This window comes from Pleurodeles waltl, chromosome 7 (assembly GCF_031143425.1).
Source record: "Pleurodeles waltl isolate 20211129_DDA chromosome 7, aPleWal1.hap1.20221129, whole genome shotgun sequence".
Classification (NCBI taxonomy): domain Eukaryota; kingdom Metazoa; phylum Chordata; class Amphibia; order Caudata; family Salamandridae; genus Pleurodeles; species Pleurodeles waltl.
The window spans coordinates 1,496,978,870-1,497,002,398 of record NC_090446.1 but is presented as its reverse complement, the minus strand read 5'-3'; the positions used below and the strand labels follow the sequence as shown (position 1 = coordinate 1,497,002,398).

The 23,529-nt window shown below is 46.6% G+C and overlaps 1 protein-coding gene across 1 annotated transcript in view; it reads right to left on the bottom strand.

The window, feature by feature from the left end:
• Positions 1 to 5,022: 5,022 nt before the first annotated feature.
• LOC138246572 (protein BTG3-like) overlaps positions 5,023 to 23,529 on the bottom strand; it is a 42,338-nt gene continuing 23,831 nt past the window's right edge. The window contains exons 2-5 of the mRNA XM_069201255.1: positions 22,636 to 22,833; positions 15,134 to 15,271; positions 11,475 to 11,685; positions 5,023 to 10,410 (exon numbers count right to left, since the gene is read on the bottom strand). Of these exons, the coding sequence (XP_069057356.1) occupies positions 10,225 to 10,410; positions 11,475 to 11,685; positions 15,134 to 15,271; positions 22,636 to 22,808 (708 nt within the window). The 5' untranslated portion in view covers positions 22,809 to 22,833 and the 3' untranslated portion in view covers positions 5,023 to 10,224. The remainder of the gene's footprint in view (positions 10,411 to 11,474; positions 11,686 to 15,133; positions 15,272 to 22,635; positions 22,834 to 23,529) is intronic.

The following is a 23,529-nucleotide window of genomic DNA, read 5'->3' as shown; positions in this document are numbered from 1 at the left end:
ATTTCTGACATATTTACATACATATTTAGTGTGTCTACTTTCATGTGTGTAAGTGCTGTGTGACTGCAGCGGCACTGCATGAGCTTTGCATGTCTCCTAGATGAGCCTTGGCTGCTCATCCACAGCTACCTCTAGAGCCTGGCTTCTAGACACTGCCCACATTTCACTGCAAGGGGAACCCTGGACCTGGTATAAGGTGTAAGTACCATAGGTAGCCACCACACACCAGGCCAGCGTCCTACAGGACTGTTGTGTCCTTAGCATTTTCCTGCAATAAGTCCATTCTTTGGCACCACATTGAGTACCTTTCCCATTTGGCTATGTAACATTTCCTTGTTGTTGACGTTTTTGCTTCTCTGAAAATGGCCATTGTGTTTTCTGGTAAGCCCAGATGTCCAAACTTTAAGGGGCATATTTTTGAGAGACTTGTGCTGCCGGAGCGTCACTGTTTTTGCGTTCTGTTGGCGCAAGCCTATGAACAATATCTATGAGGCCACGCAAAGGCACACGGCATGGCTTCGCATGGCCTCATAGATATGGAATAAGACAAAGCAGCACAAGTTGCCGCATTGCCTTACTCTGTGCCAGGGAGGTGTTCCAGGGCGTTGCAGTGGGTTTTCCCAAGCAGCACCCATGGATTTTGACACTGCCCCAGATTTACTTAATCATGTAAACCTTGGGCAGCGCCAAAACCTTATGCTTCCCCAGAGCAGGCGCAATGAGGAAAAATATTTCTATTTCTCCTTGTTTTTTCCTCTTTCCATGTGAAAAGAGGAAAACGCCTCTCTGGATTGTTTTTGTGCAGGAAGGTGTTTCTTCCTGCACAAAAACAATCTTGCATGATGCAAGGGTGCCTGCGTTGGCACTAGGCAGCCAATTGTGCACCAGCGCAGGGGAAAGGACAGGAATGCACCGTATTTCATAAATACCATGCATTCCTGCCCTTTCACATTGGCGTAGGGCAGCACAACAGGAAAACTTGTGGCGCTGCCCTACGCCAATTCCCCATAAATATGGACCCAAGTCTTCAAGCATCTTGCTGCCAAATGGGAAGACTCTGGTTCTGGATGGAACACTCACCTGACCTGCACTGACAGCAGGTCATGTTGTCTTGGTAATTTCTGAATGCTACCCTGTGCCATTCGTATTAGTTCTAAGTACCAGGTTTGTCTTGCCCAGTGAGGGGCAAAAGGTATTAGCGCCATCTTGTCTTGTTTGCATTCATTGATTATTCTGTGTAACAGTGGTATCGGGGGGAAAGCGTAAGCACATCACCAGTTTACTGACAGAGCATTCCCTAAGGATTAGTGGTGTGGATGTCTGGATGCAAAGTATTGGCATTTTGCATTTTGTTTTCATTGCAAATAGGTCTATTTCTGGTGCTCGAATATCTGTTGGAGCACTGCTTGATTGAGTTCCCATTCGTGGGAGAATGATGCTTGCCTGCTTAACTTGTCCACTTAGACATTGTCTTTCCCTGTAAGGTGAACTGCTGTTAGGTAAATTTGTCACTGACTGGTCAGCTTCCAGATCTCCTGTGCTAGTCTTGATAGAACAGAGGAGTTCCTTCCCGCTTGTTGAGGTAAAACATAGTTGTAGTATTGTCTGTTTGGATTAATAAGGATTTACCCCACAACTCTTTCTGAAAGGCTTTTAAGTCTAGGAACCCAGTTTTTAGTTCCAGGCCACTGATATGCCAGACTGCTTCTTTTTACCCCATACACCTCTGACTGAGTGAGCGCATATGTGCTCCCTCACCCATATGTGAAGCGTCTGTAGTAATGGGTACTGTTGGAGTTGGTTGAGTAAAAGTTCTCTCCACTGCTAAATGTGATCTGTTCCACCATGCCATCTCCTCCTGTATTCTCTGCGTGACAGCCACTAGAATCTCCCAACTCCCTGTAGCTTGTGACCATTGGTTTTGTAGACATTCCTGAATTGGTCTCATATGTAGTCTTGCATATGGAATGAGAAAGATACAGGAGGCCATTTTCTTCATAATTTTCTCCACAGTCCTCACTGTTAGACTGCCCCTTCTGGTACAGGAGAGTTTCGTGAAGTATTGACGCTATTCCCTTTTTGCAGGGATACGCTTTTGCCTCTTTTGAGTTCATTCTTGCTTGTAGAAATATCTTTTCCTGTTCTAGATTTGATGAAGATTTTTATGTATTTATTGAAAATCCTATTTTGAAAAGTGTTAACACTTACTGTATATGTGCTTTGCATTTGCTTAGCAAGTTATCTCCTACTACCCAGTCTTCTCAGTAAGGATAACCGTGTATCCTTTGTCTTTGGTAAATGGACTGCTACTCCTACTAGGCATTTTGTAAACACCCTTGGTGCAGATTTTATGTCGAACGCCAGCACTTTGAATTGGTAGAATGCAAATATCTTGTGTTTGTGATTCATTTGGATGTGCAAACAAGCATCCTTTAGATCTATGGTTGCCATGTAATCTCCTTCTTGCAACTGTAGAATGACCTCTTGCAGAGTTGTCCTTTTGACTTTTTGTGTCTTTATAAACCTGTTTATAAACCGTAGGTCTAGTATCGGACATAAGGTTCTGTCTTGTTCTGGGATAAGGAAATATGTTGAGTAATTTCCCTAATTAATCTCTGTTCTGGGCACCCTTTCTATTGCTCTCTTTTCCAGCAACTCCTCTATTTCCTTGAGTGGATGGGATGTTTCTACCTTTGAGTGGACCTTTTTTCTCCGCCCCCTTCCTGTAGGTATTTTGATCAATTCTATGCAATATCTAATTTTTTGTGATATTTAAAATCCAATTGTCTGACATTATCTTCCTCCACTCCTTAAGGAAGTTCTTTATCCTGCCTCCCACTGGTGTTGTGTGTGAGAGGCCTTGATGGAGTGCAGAGTCACTTACTGGTGGGAGGTGCTCCTCAGTGGGGCTCTTCTTCGTGCATGTCCCTGAAAGGACTGCCGTACTTGTGTTTGCAACTGCCAGTGCTGAGGTGTTGTCTGTGTCTGTGCCTTGCAACCCATGATTAGAGGTCGGAGTAGGGAAACTTCCTTTTCCTGCCAGCCTCCATACCAGTGTTGATCTTCTTCTCAGATTATTCTAAATTGCAGAGCTCCCATCAATTTAGCTGTATTGTTGTCCTTTTTCAGCTGTTGTAGGATTTCATCTACTGTACTTCCGAACAACTGTTCTCCAAAGAAAGGTGTGTTGATGATGTTCGCCTGAACTTCTGGTTTAAACACGGACACCCTCCACCATGCATGGCTTCTAAGTGTACAGGCCAACATTACCTGGGTTACTGAGAGAGAGCTAGAGGGAGACAACTGCAGGTCACACGAGACAGCTTGACATTCTGCAGGCCAACATAACCAGGGTTACTAAGAGAGAGAGAGGACTGTGGGTTACGCAAGGCAGCCTCACAGCATAAAGGCCAATAATACCCGGGTTACCGAGAGAAAGGGGATAGTGGGTCACAAAAGGCAGCTTCACATTGTAAAGGACATCATTACGAGAGAGAGAGAAAGAGAGAGAGAGAGAGAGAGTACTGCGGATAACACAAGGCAACTTCACAGTATAAATACAACATTACCAGGGTTACTGAAAGAGAGAGAGGACTGCAGGTAACACGAGGCATCTCCACAGTGTGCATGCCAACATTACAAGGGTTGCTGAGGGAGAGAAAGGACTGCGGGTAACACAAGACAGCATCACAGTGTAAAGGTCATCATTACCAGAGTTACTGACAGAGAGAGGACTGCGGGTAACACAAGGCAGCTTCATAGTGTGCAGGACACATTACCATGGTTACTGAGAGAGAGAGGGGATTGCGGGTAACACAAGGCAGCTCCACAGTGTAAATACAACATTACCAGGGTTAGAGAGAGAGAGAGAGAGAGAGAAAGAGAGAGGATTGCAGGTAACATAAGGCATCTCCACAGTGTGCAGGGCAACATTACCAGGATTACTGAGGGAGAGAGAGAACTGCGGGTAACACAAGGCAGCTTAACTGTGTAAATACATTACCAGGGTTAGAGAGAGAGAGAGAGAGAGAGACAGAGAGAGAGAGAGAGGATTGCAGGTAACACAAGCCATCTCCACAGTGTGCAGGGCAACATTACCAGGATTACTGAGGGAGAGAGAGGACCGTGGGTAACAGAAGGCAGCTCCACTGTGTAAATACAACATTACCAGGATTACTGTGGGAGAGAGAGGACCGTGGGTAAAGGGAAGGCAGCTTCACTGTGTAAATACAACATTAACAGGGATACAGAGCGAGAGAGAGATATAGAGGGAATTGCAGGTAACACAAGGCATCTCCAGTGTGCAGGGCAACATTACCAGGATTACTGAGGGAGAGAGAGGACTGCGGGTAACACGAGACAGCTTTACTGTGGAAATACAACATTACCAGGGATACTGAGAGAGAGAGAGAGAGAGAGAAAGAGAGAGAGAGAGAGAGAAAGAAAGAGAGAGGATTGCAGGTAACACAAGGCATCTCCACAGTGTGCAGGGCAACATTACGATGGTTACTGAGAGAAAGAGAGAGAGAGGGGATTGCAGGTAACACAAGGCATCTCCACAGTGTGCAGGGCAACATTATCAGGATTACTGAGGGAGAGAGAGGACCGTGGGTAAAGGGAAGGCAGCTTCACTATGTAAATACAACATTACCAGGGTTACTAAGAGAGGGAGGACAGCAGGTCACATGAAACAACTGGACGGCATGCAGCCCAACCCTGCTAGGATTCTCGATGGGGAAATAAGACAGCAAGTAACATCTGACAGTTTTACAGTGCACAGCTCGCCAATACCATGGGCTCCAGAAGTAACAGATGACTGGAGGTAATAGAGCACAAATTCACCAATGTACAGGTGACCAATACCAGGGGTACCTCAAGTGAAAGAAGAGTGCATTTAACACAGGGCAGTTTCACAGTTTACAGGTCAACATGACCAGGGGCACCAACTTGAAACCAACAGATGCATACAGACAGGTTCGTACACATAGACATCTCTTCGTAACAATGCAACAATCTCAAAGCTCATTGCACTTCTGAATATAAACAATTTATTGTTTTGTACATATTTTAAAAAATTAGTTCATAAGTCTCTTCTGCGTAAAAGACACAGGTTATATAAAAACAATACAATAATAAAAACAGTTAATTTCATTTCACAGAACCCCGGTCCACAGAAGTATTTACATGGCATTTATAAATATTTCAAGACATGTACAAATTAATTAATAAAAAAGGCTCCATTTCTGTGGAAGAATATCTATGGTAGATGTGGGAAGCTAACACCCAAACCCCTCTTGTTCCAGTGTAGGGGTGAGTCAGTAGCGGGACTTGCCTACATCCACAGCACCTCATCACCACAGATACTGAGTGCAGAATGGCTGGAAGCTTGACATATGACAGAACAGACATAAATAAAACGACTTGTTTACCCAGGCAGTGGTGAACGCCACTGCAGACACTTTTCAACTACACTAAAAGCATAAAAGCTTTAGCAATGTCTGAAATGCACACCACTGTTTGCTGCACACATCGAGTACTAAACTACTGTCAGGATGCAATAATATGAACGTAGTATCTTAGAGGTAGAAACCTTTCGCACATAAAATGTTTTAGATCCTCCCTGGTACCTCCAAAGCCAAAGCTCAGGCTTCTCGATAGCTGATGTTAGATTCATAGAGTGACATCTGTTTCCAACAGTGATGCCACAGTCTTGCATCAGGTTCCTGGAGTGATGTTGCAGTCTGACTATGAGTTTGTGGAGAAATGTCTCTGTCTGATTTCCTTTTTTCGAGTGAAATCCTACCAGGAAGCAGAACCTTCATCACAGCTTTGTTAATTATTTAGAAAAGCAAGGTACTTTACAGCACCCCCTAACCTGCCCCACACAAATCTCCTAACCTAAAAAAGAGCTACATAATGACACATCTTTGGAAAATGAGGAGCCCCATAAACCCTAGTGTAAAAAGTGAAAAACAACAACAGTGCAAATTTGCCACAGGTGCATGGTGAGTTGTTTTTATCAGATTCACACATGCGGTGAAAAATTGAGGTACAAGGTGCGGTAACAGTGTTTGTGCTCTTCCTTGACACATGTCCCCCTTGCTTTTACCACCAGCTAATAACTGGCCGTAAAAATGAGTAGAAACTCAGAGCATCACGATCTGCGCTCAGTTCGCAATCAGCGGCAGTGCAGAAATATGAGTAAAAACCTTTTAACCAATATCTACAAAGCAACCAGAGTCAAAATAATCCTGTGAAGTTCTACTAAATCAGCAGATTTTAGTTTGTGATCCAAACCTTTTGATAAGGAAACTACTGTCTAAATGTGCAGTCAGACAGGACCTTCACAGTTTCATTTCTGAATCACTTCAGTCAATGGTGAGCTGCTGTCAGTAGAGGACTGAGCGACAAAAGTTCAGTAAGAGCATGAGGTACAAGAGGCTGGCTTAGTTTACTCACTGTACAACTAATTACAGAATACAGTGCACAGTGGGACCTTGACTGGAAGAGAAGGGGTATCTGGGACCAGGAAAATATCACACATTTTTATTCCAGGTAAATGACACAGTGATTCACTGCATACAAATACTGCACACAGTAGGTTTCCTCTGGAAGCCAAAATTTATACCATGTGGGAAAATTTAAAACACTAATGGGCAGATTTATGAAAAGTCACTTTTCTTGCGTTCCTTAGCACCGCCCTCACTCCACCATGTGTGCACCGTATTTAATATACAGCGCACCATGGAGGTAGTTAAGGAACTAGCGTCAGAAGATTTGACACTAGTTCGGAGCTTTGCAGAATTAGCGTCAAAAATGTTGATGCTAATCCTGGAAAGCACCCAGAGGCCCATTGAAACCATTGGGATCCTCCTTTTAACGCCAACTCTGAGCAGGTTTTAAAAATCCAGGAAAAAAATGACGCAAAGAAATCTGTTAGATTTCTTTGCACCATTTTTATGCCCTTCCCCAAAAGGAGAATGCCACCTTTGCATACAATAATGTAGTGCAAAGGGCTACAAAATAGCATAATGCATGCATTGTGCCGCTTTGTACTTTTGGCATTGTGATTTTGGCCTCAGTGGGCCACATTAGCGTAAAAAAAAAAAAATGTACACTAATGTGGTCCAAGAGGTGCTAGGAGCACTTAAATCTGCCCTATAGAAGATTACACACATTTGGGGCTAACAAGCCTATAGCTGTGGTATTAGAAAGAAGGCCCTTAAAACACAGCCAACTCTCAGCTGTAAAACAAAAGTTACAGCCATAAGAAAAATTAAACAAACACTGAATGGTGGGAGGAGTTATTATTTTGATTGATTAGTTTAATTTTTTTAACTTCTTGTTCTTTTAAGTTCTTGTTTACTGACATTTGGACTTCGTATGTGATTGTTTTTGCAACACCTGTAGCCTCCAGACATTTCATTGTAATGTCAATTCCTGTTTATGGTCTCATGAGCCCTAACTGCTTCCCTGGGAGATTACAGTTGGGATTGTAATAGTCTCGTTCAAGGAAAGTAAAGCAAACAGGCGGTAAAAACACATAGCTACAGTATGAGAAATATTACAAAGATTTTCAGGCACTTGTTACCAGATGTCTCACGACTTTTAAAGCAAATATGTCATAATATCTCAAGTGTTCCCACTTTAACAGTGCACACCACCTATATATTCTTCGAAAACTTTGAAGCATAGTAAGAGCTACCCTGAGAGTTGCAATGACGCGCACTCCCAAAGAAATGTGCATCAAAAAAGACAGGATATTTTGTGATATTTTTGTCAAGGAAAAATGGTCGAAGGCACATCGGACCACACTAGGAGGACACACTGAAAGTCGTCCACCTTGGAACACCTTTGTTTGCACTTTTATTCAGTGGGCGCTCCACTGAAAACCAAAAAAACACTGCTTAGTTCTTCAGTAAGATGCAGAAATTTCGATTTGCTGAACATGCATTCTTCCGTCATACACAGAAATTAGGCATCAAGTCTCTAGGCTCAATGCCTTCAAATATTGTTTTCTTTCATTTCACATTTTCCAGCAGACTGTGCATTTTCACTGTGGTTTCTAAAATGGCTCTCCTTCTACTAAACAGAATCACCATCTCTTCCAAGATGGCGGCCACGTTTACACGTGTCAAGCACGTGGCGTTCCATTATTTTCCCCATTTCGTATTCTGCCACACGGTGATTAGGAGCCAAAGGATAATTTGGTTCTGCTAAGAGGTTTCAAGACAGACTCATGCAGGTAGCAGTTGACCTTTGGGTGTGTAAAAGCGAAGCAGAATTACAGACCTGTGTGTGAACGAGAAGCAATGAGTTTCCAGTGCTGCCTCCAAACAGGACAGTTATTAAACAATATATTAAAATTAAATATTTAAGCATCTATGTAAGCCCATTTGGTTAAAAGCATCAAACAGTCAGTATCCAAGCACATTAATTGCTGCACCATACTACACAAATTCACATCATGAAGCGTAAAAATCAAATATGGAATTCTGCGGTCAGGTATGGTTATGCATCCAGGGTGGCGCACATACGTGCAGAATGTAGCATGTGGATGCATAACAGTGGAATTAGCTCAAGATCTAGCTCTACTCAAATGTTCTAGCTCTACACGTGACACAACATTATTGACATGTTTAGCTGTCAGTGCCGTGCATTCTGGAATTTGTAGTCTTGGTTGCTGCATTGATGAGCAGCCTTGAACATAACTGATTATATCGAAAGGGCAGATGAAAACAGTGGGACTCATGGGAAATGTATTAGAGTCGGGGTGCAAATATTAACCTGCAGTGTTCCCTCTTTCACTTAAACCTGGCTTTCTTCATCACCACCAACTCCAAGCCATCCACCTCCCCACTCCCTCATGGCCCCACCATCAGATCAGGTTTTTGTAAAGCACACATTTTTCCAGATGTTCCCATTAAAATTAAATATTTTCTATTAAGCGCTTCACAGTGCCTTGAAGCCGGCTGCAGTAGTTCACATACGTCCAGTTTCACAGTCACAGGAGCACTTTTTGTCATTATCTCCCCTTTACTTTTGTTTTGAATGGTCCCTTTTTTTCACAATCATATAAAGGAGTTTTGCCAACAGTAGATTGACCAAGGTCCCTCTCATAGCCCCTTTGACTCTGAGGGTTTATCCCGATGTCGAGTTTGAACAAAAATTGTGGTATAATTAAACATGAAATCAATGCTTGAGTCACCAATGCTAGCGAAAAAAACACAATTCACTATAGACGTCCTGCAAAGTAAGTCTGAACTCTCGTTCGTAGGTTGAATTCAATGAGCTTTCCAAATGATGCCTTTTGCAGCACTGACCCATCAGGATTTACTGCATTTATCGTCCCTGCTGGGGTAATAATTGCAGAGTCCAAGAAAAAAAAAAAGCTGCCACGTACCTCAATGTGCTTTGCCCAAATCTCACCCATTTGACAATCCCACCTCCAGATGGCATCTAGGCCTCCTAATTGCTTCAGGTCTCTGTGTTTTTGTCAAGGTCATTGAATACAGAGCTGGAACAAGGCCCACTTCTGTCCCAGGTTTTCACTTTTGTCATTCAAATGTTGCTAGACAAGCCTTCTCGCTTCCAGGAAACATTGTACGTCACACAGAGATGACACCAGTGCTTCTGAACCAATGTTGTTCTTGACAATGAGAGTTTGTTTGGTTTGGTGGAGGTGGGAGGTTGGGTCAACATCCGATGAAGTCTCATGACATTTCACCCATATTTCGTTTCGTACTCCTGTCCAAAAGTGAAATGGGCGACATTCTTGTTGCAAAGTAAGTCCGGCTGTAGAGCAGGGCTGGCCAGCACTCCCTGTGAGGTAGACGAGCAACAGTGTACAGTTCAAGAATGGATTGTGATTTGTGTTTGAAAAGGAGGCTACAAATTCGCTAATTCAGACTGGTTGGGCACAGAGCAAACCCCAAACTCACCTTATTTGTATACATCATGTTTAGCATCCGCTGAAGATCCCAAAAAAGTCAAAAGCCTGCCCAGCCGTTGTTTTTTTTTTTTTTTAAAGAAAGTTGATAACCGCCATGGTCGCTGAGCTGGCAGACCGAGATGCTCAAGGTAGGGCGCAGGTTCAAGAAATCACAAGTACGTCCGGGGCGAGTAGTCTTCATGGCTGTGGGCCTTCCCTGAGATGCGTTTGCCCCGCTACCGCCCATTGATCTGAGCGGCAGCCATGCAGTCCACGCGCTCAGGCCACGGCCCTCAGGACTTGGCCACTTTACGCTTCTGGCGGGTAGTCCGCGAGGGCTGTGGAAAGACCTTCTGGACCTTGGGGTAAATGTAATAGAGGGTCATGGGCTGGTAAGTGGGGATGAAGCTGAGACTGCGGCTTCCGTATGGAATGAAGAACGGTGCAGCCGGAGCAGGGTGGTAGAAGTACTGGGCGCCCTAAGAGGAGAGGGAAATCAGAGGAGAAAAAGTCATGAACGTGGTTACAGAGGCATTGAATGTCTGTCTGGAGAGGAGACAGAAATGAGCCCGCGCAAAACCGTAAAAAGAGAGGACGGACTGGAGATGGAAGGAGAGAGTAAACTACTAGATATATAAAAGGAGAACAGACCGAAGTAAATGAGAGAGGAAGGAATGGGAAATATGTGGAAAAGATGAAGGGAAGTGGGTTGGTGGGACCACAGAATGAGGAATGAGAGAGGAGAGCGCAGATGAGACAGAAAGGGTATATTGAAGCTATTGGAGATGAGAAGAGAGAGGAATAAAGTAGAACTATATGAGACGCATACAAACATAAGAAAAGAGTAAGGAATGATCGACGGGATTTGGGCTCTGATTCTTTCTAAATGCACCTCATTCCTGCCCTACAGTAGGGACCCCACTGATCAATGTACTTCATTAGTGAGCTGCGACCCCCACATTTATTCCAAGCACTAGGTCTGGAGGCAGCTCTTCCAGTGCTCATCACTCAGGGCTTGCAAAGCCTCATGATGGGCTACCACAGTACTGGGACCCCCACCCCTCTCAGCCATGCACCTCACTTTTGGCTCTCAAGCCATCTCACCCCCCTGATTTGCCTGTACTGAGAACCACACACGTCTGCGCCATGCACCTCAACCTGGATCCTAAAACCTCCTGCCCCTACTTTCTCTGCACTGGGAGCCATAAACTGTTCTTCTGATGCACCTCTGCAACCCCCCCTACAATTGCAATAGAGGGACTGGGACACACACACACACGCGCTCTCTATCTCTCTCTCTCTCTCTCTCTCTCTCTCTCTCTCAGATCAGAGCTACAGCATCCCCTGATGTCTCTAGGCTGGGCTCTCCACCAGTTATCTTAGTGCGGAAAGCTGCTTGGCAAGTGATGTCACCATGATGCTTCGTTTCTTCCTACCCATTGCTAACACTTATTACAGCCTGCTCTAAGCTCCAGCCCCTGTTTCTGTGATAGTTTACAGTTGGTACCCTCCATGTACAACACTGCTAGGTGAAGTGTCCTACCTGCTTCACTGTGTTGATGACAGGCACCTTGGGGGTTCGCACCTCCTCCTTTGGCTTACGAATGCTTTCATCTTCGGAGGAGCTCTCGCACGGGGAATCCGAGCCATCTGAGTGGTAGTCAGAAGTTTCCAGCTCTGAGGGGCTCTTCTTGCCATGGTCCTTGGTGCCCTCATCAGGAGTGACCGTGAAGTGGCTGCTGTTCTCGCCAAGCCTGGGAGAGAAGGGAGAGAGTTAGTACACAGCCTGGGCTGACGAGGATCACACATTGCCCAGAAATTAGGCTTTCAGAGCTGGGAGTGTTCATGCACAGATGAAGAGTCTACCTTTGTTCATGGGAAGCTGTGGGTCTACCTTTGTTTATGAACATAAGAAGACTGTACCTTCGCTGATGGGCAGATAAAGAGTCTTCCCTAGTTCACGCACAGAGAAAGTGTCTACCTTCGTTCACACACAGATGAAGAGTTTACCTTCGTTCATGCTCAGATGAAGAGTCTACCTTTGTGCATGGACAAAGGTAGACTCTTCCTTCTTCTGTGCATGAGCAGAGGAAGAGTCTACCTTTGTTCATAAACAGATGAAGAGTCTACCTTAGTTCATGCAAGATCAAATCAGGGGGTTCTTGTTTAGCACAAGCTTGTCATCCTGGGGGATCTCCAGGCGCTGGTGTGTTGCTGCGGGTCTCAACCATGCTGGCGGGGGTGGTGGTCGAAGAGCCAGGTCTTGAGTTGTTTCCCTTCAGGGAGGGGGACGTGAGAAGGTGGAGGGGGAGGTAGTTCCAGGACTTCACAGTGAGGTGAGAAAAGGAGCACCCAGCGAAGCGTTCACAGTGGATGCGGGAGACATAAGCCTGAGCCAGCGTGGCTGAGTGGCGTTCCCTGGTTGGTTGGTGGAATGTGAGGTGCTTGTTGTTGTAGGTGGGTCCGGCATCGTGGAGGGCTCTGTATGCATGCGTAAGGAGTTTGAAGAGGTATGTTTGCTGTACGGGGAGCCAGTGGAGGACCCTTAGGTGGGAAGTGATGCTGGTCCTTCTACGGAGGTAAAGGACGAGTCTTGCGGCGTTGTGGATGGCCTGAAGGCGGTTTAGGAGCTGCTTGGTGGTTCCGGCATACAGTGTGTTGCCGCAGTTGAGGCGCCTGGAGATGAGGGCCCGGGTAACTGTGGAAAATCTTGGGAAGCATTTGAAGGATGCTGAAGCAGGCCAAGGAGACGCCATTGATCTGTTGCTTCATGGTCAGTTGGGTGTCCAGGATGATCCCAAGGTTGCGTGCGTGGCTGGAGGGTGCAGGAGGACCAAGGGCAGTGGGCCACCACGTGTCATCCTAAGGAGATGGCTTGGTTCCAGAGATGAAGATCTCCATTTTGTCTGAGTTTAGCTTGAGGCTAAAAAACATGAAAATGAAGACATGTTTGCATTTATCCCCAGAGCACATTACTGACACTGATGCAGAGCAAAGTCTAGTGAGACATACTAACTGTACACTATCTAGGGTGTGGAGCACAGCTACTTGCTACCCTAAGGGTGAATTTTCCCACACTGCACCCACCTGGAGGGAGTTTGGTCACTAACCACTTTCTAAACCCAGGCCTTTCTGCTACTGGCAGTGAAAGATGTTCTTGGGGTTCAGAATGTTGCCATCTTTCGCTGCAGCACTGCCCCCAGTGCAGGCTGGTTCTCGCTTTCGCAGAGAGCTTTTTTTGTAAATGATGTACAATCCTGGTTTATGGGTGGGCACAGACTGGGACAGTGCGCCTTATAACGTCATCCAGCCCAGCCATAACAATAAAATATCTGAAAAAACATACAGAGATCGAGAATTATAGCTGGGGTCTGGGTGATAGCACATTCGTACCTTGATGACAATATGTCATTATAAAAAAAGAGTTGGGGGTAGATTTACAAAGATTTGTGCACTGATAAGCTGCATGAAAATCTCCTGTGTTGCACTGCACAAAAGGGTCAAATTTGTACTGCTTCGATGAGGGCATTGGCCATGCATACCTATATAACACTGTTTGACTGATGGTAAACATGATTTAGTGTTGTGCAATGGCGTGAAGGCGGGGCCAGTGTATCATAAGTGCGTTTTGTACTCAAGGCACACAGTCAACTGCAATACTCTTCACACAGACTGCCTAAGGGTTAATGGCATAAGGGATCATTTTTTGCAAAATTGCATGTGCACATATCATGTGATTTCCTTTCAGCCATCGTTGAATCCGTTTTGAATAGATGGTAGTGCCTCTTGCAAAGGCACTTTGTGTGACTCTAGATTCAGGCCCATATTTATACTTTTTGACGCTAAACTGCGCTAACGCAGTTTAGCGTCAAAAAGTTTAGCGCCGGCTAACGCCATTCTGAAGCGCCATGCGGGCGCAGTATTTATTGAATGGCGTTAGCCGGCGCTAGCAGACCGGCGCTGCCTGGTGTGCGTGAAAAAAAATCACGTACATCAGGCAGCGCCGGTGTAGGGGAAAATGGCGTTAGGGCGTTTTAAAATGGGGCAAGTCAGGTTGAGGCAAAAAAATCGCCTCAACCCGATTTGCGCCATTTTTAACGACGCCCAGACGCCATTTACATGACTCCTGTCTTAGTAAAGACAGGAGTCATGCCCCCTTGCCCAATGGCCAAGCCCAGGGGACTTATGTCCCCTGGGCATGGTCATTGGGCATTGTGGCATGTAGGGGGGCACAAATCAGGCCCCCCTATGCCACAAAAAAATATAAAAAAAAAAAAAACATTATACTTACCTGAACTTACCTGAATGTCCCTGGGATGGGTCCCTCCATCCTTGGGTGTCCTCCTGGGGTGGGCAAGGGTGGCAGGGGGGATCCCTGGGGGCAGGGGAGGGCACCTATGGGCTCATTTTGAGCCCACAGGTCCCTTAACGCCTGCCCTGACCCAGGCGTTAAAAAGAGGCGCAAATGCAGGGTTTTTAGCCCCGCCCACTCCCGGCGTGATTTTTGCCCGGGAGTATAAATACGACGCATTTGCGTCGCAGTCATTTTTTTAGACGGGAACGCCTACCTTGCATCTCATTAACGCAAGGAAGGCGTTCACGCAAAAAAATGACGCTCATTCCTCATACTTTGGCGCTAGACGCGTCTAACGCCAAAGTATAAATATGGCGTTAGTTTTGCGCCGATTTTGCGTCGAAAAAAACGACGCAAATTCGGCGCAAACGGAGTATAAATATGCCCCTCAATGTCCTTGTGTGTCTGGGGGGTCTGGATTCTTGGTGTTCCTGCCTCATTAGTGCCACCCTCACTCAGTGAGGCTTGGCACTGCGCTCGCGTCAACTTCACCACAAAGGTCCCATGGAGAATGTTCTGTGCTGCACTTTGTAGGGTGTGGCGTTGTTTAATGCTAAAGGAACACCAGCGCAAACAATCATAAATCTTGTGCATAGAATGAAGGCCAAAACTTCCCGAGTCAAAAGTCCTGTCTGTTCACATTTTTGGTTGCAATAAACTGTATTTACTAAGGGTGGCTTATGAAATATATAGTATCTGCCAGTTATTGTGAATGTTTCGCTAATGGGACGCGCCCTCCTGGCACCCGCTGCAGCTGTCCCGTGGAAGACGTCCTGCCAACAGCCAGGAGTAAGTATAATGGTGCTGCCTCAGGTGTGCCCTTGGCAAGCCCTACCACGGTGACTCACCGGCAGCTGACTTCGCTGGGGTCGATCCAGAGAGACATCTCGTTGGGCAGGGGGAGCTCGGAGTAGGTCAGGCCGCTGGCGTCGCAGGCCCGCAGCAGCGACTCATCCACGCGCTGCTTCCGGTTAATGCGGATGCACCTGCAGGAGAAAGGGTTAAACCTTAGAGACGAGTAACAATGACAGCTTGATATCTTCATAGCACTTCATATCACACTTCTGCCATTTCTAAGTGCTGTAAATAGCAGGTGTCACTATTAATAAATGTAATGATACTCAATTTACCAACCTCTGAAGGATGCAAGGCCGAGTTGCCCATGCCCTTCAGATAACTAAGTCTGAGTGGCCAGAGGGGAGCCGGGGATTATATGCACCCACAAGCCATGAAAGGTGATAACTGAGGTTAACATGAGTCGGCCATGTTGTTTGTATAGCTTCCCCTCGGGTGTCCAACCAGAGTGCCCCGGTCCTTCTCCTGAGGGCCGAAAACTAGTTTAGAAGTATTCAGTCCTGACCCTCTCCACTGGCCAGAGAGATGAGAATCTCGCTTCATAGCAGGATGTGGGTAAACCACTGGACTGCGATAAAGTTCGGACTCTAAGGTACAGAAGGGATAAACTGCTATAGTATGAACCAAGCCACAGGCCGTCCAACAAAAAAAGGTAGTGACTTAACGTAGCTTGCACTGGCCAAGCAACTTATGTGCGGTACGTGCATGTATGCATCACCTTAGTGTAGGTCAGTACCGGCTCGCGGGCAGCGAAAGGGGCGGGGCGGGGAGGAGACGCTCAGGGGGAGGGGGAGCGGTGGAAAAACTAAATTAAATTAAAAAATTTAAAAACACTTTCCTCTTCGGCACGCTCCCACGCCGCACTCCTCTGTCCCTAGTCGCTGCTGCAGGAACAGGCTCCCAGCCTGCTCTGTGGACAATCCTGATGCTGCCCAAAGCAGCGTCAGGATTGGCTGTGAGCGCCCAGCCAGGGTGCTCCCAGGAAGACTGGGAGCCTGTGCAGGCTCTCTCCAGCGAGACAGCCTACAGTGCATGTGTGTTTGGCCGGCCCGAGACAGCCGGCCAAACACACATGTGCTCTGAGGGGGAATGTTGAGCACTCCCCCTCATTGCACGTCACCCCCGTGGCCCCACCCCTTTTTAAAAAAACGATAATAAACATTGTTTATTATTATTTTCTTTAAAAGGTTTTGCGGCTGCTGGTGGGGGAGGGGGCAACGCTCCTCCACCCATATGTAGGAGCTGCCACTGTTGTAGGTTCTGAGAACACTGCACTCCACAGTAGAATAATCCTCCTCCCTCCCAGGACTCCATGCACGTTCACACACTGGCCTCTCTACTGAGATTACTGTCAATAATCTCTGTTGTCAGTAATGCTTTTGCAATTGGTTGAGATCACCAAGCAATAGGCCCAAGGTAGTAGAAACCAAACTGCTCGGTTCCTAAACACGTGCAAAACACGTGGTAACCTCTCCACAAACCACAAATCACATTCAAGAATTAATTACTGCTTATTTGGCATTGGGTTACCCTGGAACGACAGCCAGCAACCATTGGGGTGAGCTCACTGTGGCTCCAGCATCCGCTGAACCCGAGAGACCTCACGCCTCGAGGCGGCATCAACACGGTGCTAGACTCCAGTCCTCAAGCCTGCATCCGGCAGACCGTATGTTTCCAACGTTGTGCGTCTAACTGAGACAGTTTAGACAGTTGTGGCTTGAGGCCTGGTGATTTCTCCGCTGAGAGTGAATGGTGTCATGTGATGCACACAGCATGTGACCTCAAGTTAGCATAGCAACACTACAGGGCTGATTTAAGAGCGCCTAGTGCCTCCTTGCGCTACATTAGCGTCATTTTTTCTAACGCTAATGTGGCCCAACGAGGCCAAAATCGCCATGCCAAATTTACAATGTGGCGCAATGCATTACATTTATCCACTTTGCAACCCTTTGGCCCAGAGTTAGGAGGGCCTACCGCCATTCCAACGCCACATTAGTGCCATTTTTCTGCGTTAATGTGGCGTTAGAAGGCCAAAAACACTGAGCCATAATTACAAAGTGGTGCAATGCTTGCATTGCGCCACTTTGTATCCCCTTGTGCCACATTATGCCTGCGCCAGCCATAATGTATGCAAGGTGGGCATTTCCCCATTGGGGGGGGCGAAAAAATGGCACTGAGAAATCTAAGAGAGGGCAGGTGTTAAAAGGAGGCTCCCATTGTTTTCAATGGGACTCCCGGTGCTTTGCAGGATTAGCATCAAAATTTTGAATGCTAATCCTGCAACGCGCCACTGTAGCGTCAAAAATTCTGACACTAGTTCCCCAAACTACTGCCATAATACTTTGTATATTAAGTACGGCACACACATGGTCGCGTTAGGGGGCGCCAAGGGGCGCAAGAAAAGTGTCACTGCATTAGGTGCAGCACCACTTTTCATAACACTGACCCTTTGCGCTACATTATGCCTGCGCCTGGCCTAATGTATGCAAACGAGGGGAGGTCCCCCATGAAGGGGGGGGGGTGAAAAAATGGTGCAAAGAAATCTAAGAGATTTCCTTGCGTCAATTATTTTCGCACGTTTAATGCCTGCTCTGAGCAGGCTTCAAAAGGAAGCATGCCACTGTTTCAGTGGGCCACAATGGGATTTGAACGATAAAAGTCAAAATATTTGACACTAATCCTGCAAAGCTCCAAACTAGCGTCACCAATTTTGATGGTAGTTTCCCTAACTACCGACATGGTGCGCCCTATCTTAGCTACGACGCAGTCATGATGGCATTGGGTGGGGGGGCACTAAGGGGTGCAAGAAAAGTGGCACTGCCCTGAGTGCAGCGCCACTTTTTTTAAATCTGGGCCTACGTGTTTACCCATCTACTCTTAATTCTCTCCCTGGCCGCTTCCAGTGTGGCCTGCGGTGCCTGATTGGTCGCATCAGCTGCCCTTAAGGTCCCACTGTGACATCAGGAGGGCAGCGTTCGATTTCGTGTGGTGCCTGTGTACATCAGTGTGCCCCCTGCGACCTACACGAGTCTCTATGGGAATATGACACAGCAGCACAAGTGCCCGTCCTACAGCCATCCCTCGACCCATCACGCTTAATGCGTGCCTAGACCGAGGAGGCCCCGTTCTGTTCTGCCTATGCCTGGCTGGCATGGACTCCCTATGGGCTTGGAACACTGAACTCAGAGTTTGAAATCAAAAGCAGAAATATGTGAATTTACCTCGATTCCTAAGGACCCTCTGGCAGGCGAATGAGCCATAATATGGAAGCCATGTAGGCACAACTTCCAATAACGTGTCCTACAGCGCCCTCTGCTGGGTAATCTGTTAGGTGAACGTGTTTAGAACACTCGCCCTCTACGACCAAACCCCCAGTGGTGGTGAATTAAAGTGACATCGAGCTGTCGCCCAACCAAGGGACACCGGCAGTGCTTAATTTGTAAATAAAAAAGTGCTGGTGCCAAAAGTCCTCCTCTTAAACACATGGCTTCTGCAATTAAATGTGCAAACACGAAATACTGAGGCAGCGTAATCCTGAAGCAATCTGGGGTCTCTTTAATCTATTTACAGCCACTCCCTGCCCCTTTAGCTCACTCTTGCAGCTTTCTGGTTTCTAAACTTTGCGACGCTTTTTTTTTGTTTTTCTTTTACCCCGTCTTTCCCATATGTGCCTTTTGCTCGAAGTAAATGCTTGAAGCAGAAAAATAAGTGCCTGCCCTCAAAAATAAGTGCCGGTGCTCCTCACCGGAAACAACAACCACAAATTAAGCACTGGACACCGACCACGCCAGCCCTAACTTCACCTCCTAATATTATACGAATACACACCTGCAGAAATCGTACAAGAAATGGGGAAGAGAGCATGGCAGTGTCCAGCACAGTGCTTAATTTGTACTTGTGGTTTCCGGTGCCCCGCACTTATTTCAGAGGGCCAGTGCTTATTTTTCTCCCTCAAGCATTTACTGCGAGGAAAAGACCCAAATGGGAAAGATGGAGGAGGAGAAAAACGAAAAGGATTCACAAAGGGAGAAAGCAGAAAGCTGCAAGAGTGACCTGCAGGGGCAGGGAGTTGTTTGTAAATGGATTAAAGAGGCTCGAGGTGGCTTCCGGATTACGCTGCCTCACTATTCCGTGTTCGCAGATTTAATCGCAGCAGCCGCGTTCTTAAAAGGAGGGCTTTGGGTACCGGCCCATTTGTATTTGCAAATTAAGCACTGGACTAGCAGTCTGTTCCAGAAGATCCGTTCTAGGCGGCTCTTAATGAGAGCCTGTGTTGTAAGAATGCTGACCACTAGATGTCACTGCTGTCAATGTTATGCTGTGAACGACTGTTTATGTTATGGATTTATCAGGCCTGGACACCAGGTGACGCGTCGGAGAGTGGCTACCCTAAACCCAATTCTAGCGTCGCGGAACGTGTACATCGTCGTGACAGTGCCATTCCTCGGCTGACCACTGGGTGTCACCGCTGTCACTATTATAATCTGCTACCATTGCTGTACTATGGCTGGCTGGCAGATCTCACTCAGTTTAAAAGCCCGGTGACTGTCTTTGGCCTGGAAGTCGCTGCTGACATCTTTAAACTACACAGTGATGTCTTATATCAGCTTCCGAGGGGATGGTCTCAAAATATTCATCCACCAACCCACTTCGAAGGTCATGTCTTCGACCATATTTAAACTTACATTATTACACTAACTAGGTGGGCCCTCCCTCTATTTGTCCTAAGATCACATCACTGTTCTGTATCCCTCTTCCGGCACGAGACCTTCATAACACATTAAGATCTCTTTGTTAGTTGAATAAAGCGGGAGTCCGTGGCTCAGACATTGGCTGCCCGGGCCACCCTCTCGCGCACAGCCAGGCTCTGAATAAATGCAGGCTCCTTCGCTCTCTAACCAGGTGCCCACCGCAGCAAGCCAGGCCCCTGGTAGTCTCAGCGCGTAAACACTGCTAAAACCCAAGCAAATGGAGACGGCATTACTCAGACAATTTAGGAAAGGACTGGACATTTGCAAAATTACCAAACAGGCTTACTACAGCAATGGAATTACTATAAGCACCGATTTACAAAAGACAATGGTTCACATTGTAAATGGCCTCTTCGACGCAGGTGGAATATCACCTGGGATTTCGTCTTCACAAACATTTTGCGATCAGCTAAATACATATATTGTGGATAAAATAATCCTGATTGGAGCACAGATTGAGAGAGGTCACTTCCTGAACGCTACCTCTGACCTCACTCTAAGACTAAGAAGGTCACTACTCTCAGAAGCTCTTAAACTCATGGTTAGTGCAAGGGATCGTTTCTCGGTCTTTCATAGATGCCCCAGTGATACAGCTGCCTAAGAAACGAGGAGCTGATCCACTGATTCTGAAAACACAACCATCCTCTCTCCTTCCTGCCAGTGGAAGCTAACATTATATAAGACCACACTGCCAAACAACGGTGCAACCTGCTGAAAATGACCAACTTCCGGGGAAGCTTCCAGGGTGGATTCTGCCCACATGTGGCACTGAAGCTGTTATATTGTCTATTGTAGACGATTTCAGAGTCAGCTTGGCCCAAAGAGAGATCAGGCGGTGATGCTGCTGGACCTGTTGGCTGCACCCAACAGTCACTCACAATAACCTTCTAGTGGTAGCTCAGAACTTGTAAGAACTGCGTTTAAATCCTCCCTCGCTGACTGTACAGTCAGCCAGGCTCCCACTTTACGGTGCCACCATGATCATCATTCAGTGTGGTGTTCCACAAGGATCTGTTAGCCCCAAACCTTTTCGATATATATGTAAAAATGTAAATTAGCACTTGTATAGCGCACTACTCACCCGTTAGGGTCTCAGGGCGCTGTACTCATACCGCTATGGAACCCCTCCTGGCTTTTCCCTGTGAGGCGCCCACTCCTGAGCACCCCCAGGGTGAAGCCAGGCATCCAAGCGCTGTTGGAGCCGTTGTGGAGATTAGCAGAGTGGGACCCATGAATTAGATTAGGCACGGAGGCGAGAATTATCTGGTCAAGGGGAATTGAGCCCAAGACCTGCCGAAGCGGGACATCTCTGCTTCAGGGTCTGCCGCTCTAACCATTGAGCCACACTTCTCCACTCATGTGAGCCTGCTTGTAAAGGCTCTAGTTACCACCAACATCAAGATTAAGGGTGGGCGTAACTTGCATAATTTGCTGTAGCGTAATTATGTCAAATTACAGCAAAATCATGTGAGGGGTGTAACCCAGCAGTTAGGACTATTCCGTTAGCACAAGATCATCCTTGCATCCAAAATGGACCAGAGGATGGATCCTGCCCTTAAAAAGTAGCGCTACATGCAACACAACACGAACAGCAGCAGCCGGCAGCGAAATGTGTGTTCCTGTGCTGCTGTGGTAGGATTTTTGTGCCTGATTACTGATATCCGGCATTACAGCATTATTTTTGGTAAATTTGTTTCAAAAGACTAATGTGAAATTTCCGAAAGTATGCCGCATTGATTAAAATTTCATCCAGGCCTAATTAGAATTACATGTGTACGCAGATGATACTGAGATCTTGTTATGAGTTGACGGTGATGACTCGTGTTGCGCCTTGACAGTACTCCATCCCTCGGCACATCCTGTGCTCCAGCAGGTCATGCAATCTGCCTGGAACTGGATGGGCAGCAACTGGTTCAAATTAAGCGCAGAGAGAACTGGATCTCCGATCACCAGAGGCAAAACTGACCAATGGCTTGACATGCACCGGCCTGTGGGCGGGTTCCACTTTCTGCTTTCATTGAAGGAAACTCAGAAAGCACCTCCCTTTGGACACAGGATAGCAGAGGAATAGCGTTCCTGCTGCAATGGGTTATCGCCCACACTTTGCAAACACCCGTTGTTTAGGAATTCCCATCCTTCTTCTATATTGGCTACTGGCTGTCCAAAGCACAGCGCCAACACGTGTGATCTTGGGAACCCCGGGATTGTCTCATTCATGTCCCCTTCTTTGTCGTCTTTTCTTGCTTTCTTTCAAGGGGTGCATTCGGTTCAAGTCACCATGGATTGTTTTCAAATCACTGTAGGGAAATACTCTTCATTTTATTACACGTTAGAAGATTTATTCCCTGTTGCGATCTTTGTTCATCTGCAACCAACGTTCTAAGGTTCTGAAATGTTTACAATTAATAATCTTCGGCTGGAGTTTCTCAGTTTGTGCTCCCGGGCTTTGGAACTCTCTTCCTGGTGTGATTAGCCATGAATCATATCTACTATCATGTAGACGCTGTTTCAAAACATGGCTTTTTGGGCACACTTACTTCATGCATCATTACTCATTTCCTGTTAAGAGTTTCCCCTCTCATCTGTCTAGCGCCAAGAAACCATGGGTATACATTCGCCATAAAAACAGTTATAACACAAATCTTTGCAGTCTGGGTGCAGAGAAGGGGTGGAATGTATCAGGGTGTGGTCAGCGCGGTGCGCACTGAGCCCCGGCCCCCGGGCACCCTGCAGAGACTACTCACCTGTAGGCCTGGCCCTTGAGAGGGTTCTCCGGGTACCAGTGGTCTGTGTACTTCTCGCATAGGATGGCAGTCAGTTTCTCCCCGAACCTCTCCACTTTCTCCTGTTCCAGCGTCTTGTTTCGGTTAATTAGTTTTGATATGTACTCCACACCCACGGCTATTTGCTCTTTCATGCTTGCTGCAGGATGGGGGCAGGCCCTGATGGAGACAAAAGAGAGGAGCAACCTTAAACAGGGATCTTCATCAGCCCCCTTAACTCTGAATACATGTCCTAGACAGGGCGGTACAGGTGGGGTGGTCGCAGGTCATCACAACACCTCACCCTAGTGGGTGGCAGGCACTCCACATCCTCACCAGGATCTTACAGTTCAGAGAGGAGGCAACCACTACAGCCACACCCAGATGGTGTTACTTCATCAGGGAGGAGACAAAGCACTTCAACCCATATCTAAGTGCATAACGTCCATGGGGAAACAGCCACGCCACCCTGACTTAAAAGATTTTACACCTCCAAGAGAGGGCATCAACCACAATCCCATGCAAGTGATATGTTTCATCTCAGAGGTGACAAGCACTTCAAGCCACATCTAAGAGGTATAACATGCCAGAGGAAACAGTCATGCCAAACCTAACTAAACAAGCATTTGCAATGCAATGGGTCTCGCATTTGCTCGAGTTAGAGCTATTGGCGTTATAAATTCCTAACTAGACTTTGCTTACCACATAAATAGAAAATTAGGTGTAAAACATTTGTTGACATTAGCGATCTGATTCAAAGCGCCACAGCCGCCATGAGCGTGAAGGAGAGACACAAAAAGAAAAAAAAAGTTTGCTTACAGTCAAACGTATCGTGTGATTATTCATGTAACAGGGCAGTCTGCAAGGCGTTAACAA